The 9,292-nt window shown below is 44.8% G+C and overlaps 1 protein-coding gene across 1 annotated transcript; it reads left to right on the forward strand.

Moving 5' to 3' along the window:
- Positions 1-251: 251 nt before the first annotated feature.
- On the forward strand, positions 252-7,338 carry nfil3-5 (nuclear factor, interleukin 3 regulated, member 5). The gene is made up of 2 exons (XM_028974492.1): positions 252-695; positions 3,552-7,338. The coding sequence occupies exon 2, from the start codon at positions 4,136-4,138 to the stop codon at positions 5,948-5,950; it is 1,815 nt and encodes a 604-aa protein (XP_028830325.1). The 5' UTR covers positions 252-695; positions 3,552-4,135; the 3' UTR covers positions 5,951-7,338.
- The last annotated feature ends 1,954 nt before the right edge of the window (positions 7,339-9,292 follow it).

Here is a 9,292-nt window from a genome sequence, read left to right on the forward strand (position 1 = left end):
GCAGACACAGAAGGGGGAGGGGCTGCTCCGGAGCAGGGGGGAGGGGCGGCCAAGTTCACGGACGTCGGCGGCAGAACAAAGAGAAGGAGGAGGAGGAGGAGGAGGAGGAAGGTGGCGGAGCTGACCAGTCCCTGCGTCACCTCCACTGTGGTCTTCTGTGACCTTCAGCAGCCACAGCCACTAAAAGTTCATGGTATTGTGGTGAACACCCCAAAATCTGACTATGCCACACCAGACAAGAAAGAAATGAAGAATCGACCAAACAAGCCCCACAAATGTCAAGGTCGCCACCAGATCAGATCTGCAGGTGGTTCTGGTCAAACTTGCGGACACTCAACGTGGAATCTGTCTCAGGTTCCAACAGACTTTATGGTTGTGGGGTCCCCGAGTGGCGTCTGGACTCGGGTACCTCCTCCCCATCCCTGCTGCAGCGCAGGAGCAGGTTCTACCACCAGCGGGACGAACTTCTGGACTTGTAATAAATGTGATACGCGTAATAAGTGATGTAACTCCAGGATTGTGTAACAGCTCCAAGTTCCACTCGGACTGTGCGGGGAGGGGCCGGATCGTGACGCGGCAGCCGGAGGAGCCGCGAGTTACGCAACCGCTGACCTACTAACACACATTCTGCTCTCCGGCGACACAACACGGCGACACGGAGGACGAGCAGCACCGAGCACCGCGTCCCGAAGCAGGTTTGTACGTCTAGATGTGGGGGGGGGGGGGGGGTTATTACACGCGGATAGTCGTAACGTAAGCGCGTAACGTAACGTTATTGTTCCCGCTCGGCGCGGGGTGGCCGGTCACCGGGGACACCAGGCCGGTCACCGGAATTCACACGGAGGAGAAAAGAAGAGCGAACACGTGTCGCTGGATGTTCGCTTTCGATCAAGTTCGGAGCGGTCACGTGGGCTCATTCATGCTATTCGGTCATCATCATCATCATCATCATCAACCGTGGGTTTCACACGTGGACAGATTCGGGCATTGTTCCACTGCTGGTTATTATTAAGGAATTTATTCGATTTATTAGAACTTGGCCGGGTCTGGTGAGTCACCAGGAACATGGAGCAAAAAAGTGCCACTTCCAAGCATGACTTCATTATGACTTCATTCCTCCGCTTGAAAAAATATCGCGATACAGTCTCAGACTCAGTTGTAGAGCGGGCTAATATTTGGCGGCTTGTTGTAATAAATAGAATAATGAAAGAGGACTGCTATTAAAGCGGCCTGTCCTGAAATGTAGGTCAGACAAGTTGTCAGCGTCTCCACAAACTTTTAATCCAAGATTATCAGACAAATCCTGGCAAAGTGTTTGTTTCATAACCCTGTGGACAGGTGGTGTAGGACAAGTGTGAACGTGTCTGAGGTTGACCTCAGATCCCCTTCATGGAGCAGGGGTCACAGGGTCAATTTGCCACAGCTGCTTTAGGCAAAGGGGTCAGCTGTGCTTCAGTTACTGAAAGTCAAGGGTTCTGATATTCAAGTTCGTTTTATTGTGTAGGTCATACATTGTACCACTGACCTGAATAAGTTCTTGCCTTAATAGCATGGTCGGGGTATTTATATATTTATTACAAGGTAATAAAAACTTGACACACTTCATTTGAACTTTATTTCTTGCAGTTGATGCATTTTGCAGTTATAGTTCTGTGTATCTGATCACATACATTTATATGACAACTGTGTGTTGGTGTGTGTATACACAGTGCAAAGTCATAATTAACATGGATGACAGTAAATACTGTTATATTCTTAATACAGTATACAGTGGAAATATGAATAACAAAAATTGCATGCAGCAGAGGAGAAGGCAGATTCCTGGAGTGCAGAGGCTCATTTATTCAATGGAAATGTTGCTCTAGAGAGTGCAAAATATGGCAAAAAACACCCTTAAAATCACAACCTGGCACAGCGATTCAATTCCAATTGAGGCTGCATCCCAGCATCAACTCTGCTATCACCTTGCCAGGATGCAACTCGTCACATTTATGAAACATCAGTTCCTCGCTGGACCATGTGAAACATTAGAATCGTGTCATTCCCACAATGCAGGTTATTTACCACGATAAACCCTGGCAATGAAAAGCGGGTGAGCCGGGGGCTGGATGTGTTCTCATAATCCGATATTCTCGTGCTGACGTGTGGATTTTTTTTTTTATTTCTTTGTTAATACCGCAGTGCTGTTAAAATTCCTTCCCTATCCACCGGGGTGCTATCCGTGCTCCTCCCACAGCCCTCCCCATCCCACTACCTATTTTTAGAGCGCACACTAATTCTCTCCCTGCTCGCGCTCGCAGTCCTACTGACCTATTTTCCGGCACGGCGTCAAGCCTGAGCTCGGTGTTTAGTGATTTTAGGTCAGTGGGACAGGCTGTCTCCCTGGTAAAAGTGGAAGTGGCCCAGTTTTTCAGTGGAAACAGACGTGGCTACGGTTGGGATTAGTGGTCTGGATATGATCAGTGAGACTGATGGCTTGACCGTGAATAGAGCCCATTCTTTGCCGCAGCCAGGCCCCCTTCCCGGGGCTGGAAGTGAATGGGTGGCTTTGTGAGGAGCGCTGAGCTGCGTGGCTTTCTGAGAGGTTATGTAACTCGCTGTCAGGCCCATGAGATAATGAGAACATGTCATCAGACCCAGGAAAAGCAGGCCAATAATGGGGTGGAACCCCCACAACTTCTGACACGCACCCTGAAAGCGAGGCGAGCCAGCAAATCATTCCGAGTAGCTGGGACTTCCCAAATGTTGGAAATATGTGTCACTTTTACGTGTGGTCAGACAGTGTTTTTACATAACACAAGTTGCATATCGTTCTTCGTAGCCATGCACCAAATAAAAAAGCTGCCCCAGGGGTGTGAATACTTAGGACCGTGTTATATTTCAGTTTTTCTTTGTTAAAAAATCTGCGAAATGTGTATATTAATGAGGGAAAAAAATTAAATGATTTTAGGAAATGGCTGCAATATAACAAAGAGTTAATATTTTCATGTAATTTGACATTGATACTTATCAATTTTAATAATTTGTCCCAAATAGATGCAGACAAAAGACAAATTCCAGAGACTGAATTGTGTAACACACCTCTGACATAACACTGACTCTCCAACTCTCTGCACTCAAGACAACTTGGACAACATGAGTCCTATTGGCAGAAGTCAGAGACAGCTGAGTGCATGTCCAATCTGAATTCAGGTCAGAATTGAAACATTTGTAATATGTGTTGGGCGATGCTGTGCCAAAAGCCATGGGACTGTCCTGTCCTCCCTCAGCCTAGTGCTCTGCAGTGTTGGCTCCATGTCAGGTGCCTGTGGTTATGTGATAGTGCAGCATCTTACACAAGAGTGCTGCAGCATACAACATTATACTGTGCTGAACACTGCTGACCTGTGTCCCAGAAACCTCTCCGAAATGTCCTTTCCTGCATTTTAACCTCGTGGGTAACATGTTCAGTAGACGGGATCTCACAGGGGAGTCATTTGCATTGAAAAACATGTAACAAATTCATATGAATTAGTAACTAAATTAATCACTATCTATTTGCCTCTCTACAGACTGTTTCATCTTGAGCAAGAAGACTGAACTGAGCCGGAGAGACTGCTGAGCCAACGAACAATCCTCAACCAGACAAAGTGACCTGCATTTCATTGAGGATGTCTGGATCAAAACTGCAGAGCTAGCATCAAGCCGGATTATCAAGCACACAACTTCTGTTACCCAGCATCCAACAGTCTTTGCAGATGTGCTTCAGCCATTCGTGAGGTTTTCTAAAATTTCCAGCAACACAAGAGAAATCATTCATCTATTTGTTGTCTGAACTCGAACTTTGAATATTTGTTAAATGACTCTTTACATAGAGTTCCACCTCTTTCTCATCTTTTTGGCTAATTTGGATACTTGAGTGCTGTACACGTTCTCTCAAAAGGGGACTGAGGATTATCACCTAAATCAATGAGGTTCCTCTTAAGAGGAACAGAAGGACCTCATCCAAAAGCCTTTCCTTAAATATCCCATTTAGAACAGAACCCCCCCCAAAAAAAAAAGTATACCTGTTGTGAGCCCTGGTCTCTTTTGAGGCTGATTTTCGACCATCAATGTCAACTGAGAACCATTTCTCCGCTTTGGCCTCACTAGGAAAATGGAAAGCCTGAATCTTCACGTCACAAACACTAGTGTCGACCTGGAACCCGTAGAGACATATAATACATTCAACGAGAGTCTCCTGTCCTCCCAAACCTCCAATAGCCCTCGACAGAACCGCTTGGTCAAACCCAAACCAAACATGACCTGTCGACGCAAGCGTGAATTCATCTCCGATGAGAAAAAAGATGCATCTTACTGGGAGAAAAGGCGCAAGAACAACGAGGCAGCCAAGCGCTCACGTGAAAAGCGTCGGCTCAATGACATGGTGCTAGAAAACCGAGTGATGGCACTGAACGAGGAGAATGTGCGTCTGAAGACTGAGCTCTTGCAGCTGAAGCTGAGGTTTGGTCTCATCAGCACAGCCTCATACATGGAGAAGAGTCAGCAGATCAGCAGCAGTTCTGCCGGAGCCACCGGTGGCACTTCTGTGGGTGCTAGCACTCCATCTGGAAATCCCTACTTTTCCAGCAGTGGGTACTCCAGTGCCTCTCAAGTCATGATGAATTCGGATTCCTCTGAAACGGAACAGTCCAGCCGAGGAGAACGACAGCTGCTAAAGTATTCACCTCGGGGCTCCTTATCTGACATGTCCGATGGGTCATCCCGTGACAGTCCAGAGCCAATGAACTACGACCTTAAGCATGAGAGTGCAAGGATGGACCTCAGTCAGAATGAGACCAGTGGTTTGAACGGGATGTTCAACTCTCACCATAGCCTACCTTGCCTGCACTCTCATCACCCTCATGACATGGAGCAACAGGAATCTGGGGCAAGTTCTGCTTCACAGTCCACTGCTACTCAGCGAAGCGTCATTCTTTATCGTTCCAGCAGCAGTGCGTCCTATCCTGTTGAGCACCAGAGGGTCGAGGACATGGAACAGCAGAAAACAATACAACCTCAGCGCAACGGACCTGCCCCCCATGCTACCCAGAGTGGTGAAAGTATATCTATGCCACCAGAGAGCTTGGAGACCATTACAGAAGTAGCTGAGCAGCTTGCAGGAAAGAGCTTAGACTCGCCACCGTACAAGCACAGCAATGGTCATGAGAATGCAACTGCAGCTCAACTCCAGCAAGAACAGCATGGGAATCAGAGTCAAGTCTCTCAGGGGGAATGCAACTCGAACCCTTTAGCTCCAGAACTCCTTCCAAGCAATGAAGAAGGCAAGTCTCATCTCTACAGTTGCCAGACCTCCTACCTCAGTACCCTGGAAGAGGAACCACCAGTGTTAACCTATGAAGGTAGACCCAGAGCAGATGGCTTCTATCAAGAGAACTTCTCTTCAGGCAAGGACACCTCTTCTAGTGATGGAGACCCCCGGAGCTCAGACAAAGATGCTTCCACGGATGATGAATCACCTTCATCGTCCTCTTCAGAGATTGGAGGTTACCTCTCAGCAATGCATCAACTGGCATCCCTCTCTCCTCTTCCCTCTGTTGTCACGTGCCAAAGTGGGGAGAACCAGTCAGAGTTGAAGACCACAGCGCTTCCTCACAAGCTGCGGCTTAAGTATCGGGCACTGTCCAATGGTCCTCAAGATGTCCCTTCTTCCATTCCAACAACCCCTGTCACTCCTTCCATATCCTCCACAGCTGCATCTCCAAACTTACCTCAGCATCCTTACCTGGCCCTTGCCCAAGTTAGCCAACAGCAAGGGACCAACAGTCTCAGCAAAGAGGCTGACCATGGCACCCATGAAAGAGGGAGCAGCCAGCAAGAGCGGCCGTCTCAAGAAAAAGACAAGGTAAAGAAGGACATTGGAAAGAAAGGCTGCAGTGGACATGGTGGTCGTGGCAAGCGGCGGGAATGAGAATGCTGCAGGACGTCCTGTTACATGCCCAACATACCATAACCACTCAAATTTGTATGTTCTAACAACCAATCTATGACGACCAGTGTCCACTTTCCATCCCTAACATAACTGAGGGGCATCAAATTACGTGACTGGTTTTGGTTATTTCGATGTGGTTTTGGGTCTGGGTATTTTTTGTATGGGGCAGAACTTTCACAAAAACATAAGGTAGCACTTAGACAAGGTATGATTGTTATAAGGAAATGTTTTGGCTTTGAGCTGGTGGATGGTGACCTGGTTCACCATTGGCCAACTGTCTTCAACTGGCCAACTGTCTCTGGCTGCATTTCTCAAATGTTCTCTCGGATGTTTTTATTTCACTTCCCTCCTTGCTCCATCCATCTCACACAATCCTGGACTGTATATTACTGTGACATAATTTTACATATTATATGAAAAATATATTTTATGAAGAAAACAGAAAAAAGTGAACATTACCAAGAAAACAGAACAAGTTTGAGTAGAAAAAGGATATCTGTAAGTAAGTGCTTGTGCTGTCCAGTGCTGTCCAATGTGGAACTAGATGAAATGCCACAGCTTTGTTTTATGGCTAGTTTTCATTGGTCATGTTGATTTCTCAGCCTTTATTGGAATTGTAGCAGGTACCTCTTACCTTGTCCAGCCACATGTTTCTGAACAGTGGTTTGGAATATGTCACAGCATATCACAAGGAGTCCTTTTCCTGTTTCTACCTCAGAAAGCTTGTACTGGAAACATTTGGGACTTCAGAATTTGACAACCTCGTTGTCAGGCTTTCCCAAAAGTGTTCACCACTGTTCACCAAACAATATTCATTTGAAAACCATGTGGCTAAAATGGGATGGCCAGCAGTCACCAAATTACTTTATCTTGCCTGCTTTAAAAATGTGCCTCCCTGTCTTCTTGACAGTCCACACTTGGTCCCTCAGTAAGGTTTATCATGTTGGGTTGCTGAATCCCGTTCCTGCACTGTGTTATTGGGTTTCTACAAGTTTTTCACTTTTAGGTGCCTGCCACTGGCTACTGTGTATAAATGTAAAGTTTTTCTCTCTTTGACAATATTTTATGTTTTGAGTTGTGTTATTATTATTATTATTATGTTTTTAGTTACATTTTTTCTATCCTTTTATCCCCATGTATCTCCAGAATGTGCTTATATGTGTATTTACAAACCTCGCCCATTTACTCCTCTTATGTACTCTGATGTAATGTGTGTCGTTTCATGGTTAAATGGTAAAAAATGAATTAAGCATTTTGTTGGTTCCAGCTTCAGTTCTGTAGCGCTGGAGTAAAGTACAAAGGGTTTAGTAATGTATGATGGGTTATGTTTAAATAAACAAAGAAAATAAAATATTACATTTCTCACATTTTTCATTTTGTGTTCGTTTTTGCTGTACTCTTTTTGTAGCACCCTGCTTTTCCCCATCATGCAGGATTAACTGAAATGTGAGGAGCAACAGGGAATATTCCGGGCCTGATGTAACAGTGGCCTATTTATTCAGTTCATTCTAGATCAGGAAAAAAACAAAACACCTGAATGGCAGGGCATATGCTCAACCCTGACATTGCTTCTAATATTAAGAATTTATAATAAGCATGAATATTTAATATTCAAGGGCAGTCAATACGACTTTATATACGTATGGACAGCGTGTGCTGTGTAGTAAAATACTCACTTAAAAATCAATGATTGAACTGGTTTAATACGCAATTTGTTGATTCTTGAATCATGAGTGCACTCTATTCATAAACACATGAATTCGTGGACGCTTCGTGGATGTAACGCTGATAGTTGACAACAGGTTAAATGTTAGTCTATTGCAACAAACCATTCAAAACTATTTTTGTATTGAATAAAGCACTGGTTATGAAAGTGTGAGCTAGAAAATTTGCACCTGCTGTCTACAGGACCTTTATCGTGGCTTTAGCATCTATTAGCATGGCAAGGTGACATTCAGCAGCAGCCGCAGTGTCCTTTCTATTTCAGCCCGTTCTCCCCTCATTTGGATCATGTGGAAGCTTGCAAAAGCAGGTCAGGGGAAAGTAGGTCAGAGCGAAGGGGAGGACAGAGCCGTGGCGTGGAGAGCTGCGAGAGGGGTTGAGTAACGGGCTGAAGGAGGGGCGTGGGGCTGAACTACGTCACAGTGCTGCATCTGCAGACGGCGCTGTGCAGCCGCCATCACTGCTGCTGGAGAGACCAGGTCAGTGGCACACAACAAAATGAAGACTTCCCACTACAACGTTAACACCAGCTCCCTGATGCTGTGAAGTCCCTGCTTAGTTCACTTTCTTCAATCTTCACTCTTTAGATTCCAATAAATGACTCTTAGATGCCGTGGATGGAGTGTTTTTGTAGAGTCTCTGGCCTAGTCACAATCTGGGCCTGGTTAGAGTCCCTCAAATCTGATGCGAAACTGGTATTTAATGCTGATTATGCAACGATTTGTAAATGAAAGCATCCTATTCACCAGATACTGTACATACATTCATTAACGTCTGCAGTCTATTATGCCATGGCATTCGTGCACTGTGGTTTTTGTTTGTCCATTGTCTGTACTCGTGGTGAAGTATGCATTCGCACCCTAAATTCCTGCAGCAAATCCCTCATCACGCCTGACGTTCAGGCTGAAGCTCAACACAACATGGGTTACGTAACCAGGCTGCTGAGAATGTAGGTCAGGGAGACACAGCCAGGAATTGTGCTGATAGCAGATGTGAGACCGTGTGTTTGGATCATAACTGAGCTAGTGATAGAGATGTATATGTTCAATCTGACCTAGGCATGGTGCATGCCTACTGGGCAAGTCTGATTAAATGACCTATTTGATGACCTGGCTCACATATGAATAAGTGCCAAGGTCGTTTTGACACGCACAATATTTATTTGCCTTTTTAACATATTTTTTTTAAAATATTTTAGCAACACTTTTAATTGAGTATTTTATTTAGTTCCTGCTTGTGAATGTGTAAATGAGATAATTTACAAGTATTACAGATTTTTTATCGCACCCAAAAAGTTGTTGTTGTAGACTACATTAAACAGAAGATAAACGGTATGAACTGAAAAGTGCATCTTATGTACATGATATCAAAATTGCCGTATGATTCCTCAAACCAATATAAATAATAATAATAATATGAATGCATGCTAATTTATGATGGCTGTTTCTGTTTTGTTACATCCCTAGTATCATTAATATTTGTTAATGACACAAATGACACAGAGTTTAGATTTCTTGGATGTTCTAGTACAGGAGGTTTTCACGGTTGGGTCTATGTGGAGACAACTGGTCCGATCTTGTGATAAAAATAAATTGCCAT

This window comes from Denticeps clupeoides, chromosome 3 (assembly GCF_900700375.1).
Source record: "Denticeps clupeoides chromosome 3, fDenClu1.1, whole genome shotgun sequence".
Classification (NCBI taxonomy): domain Eukaryota; kingdom Metazoa; phylum Chordata; class Actinopteri; order Clupeiformes; family Denticipitidae; genus Denticeps; species Denticeps clupeoides.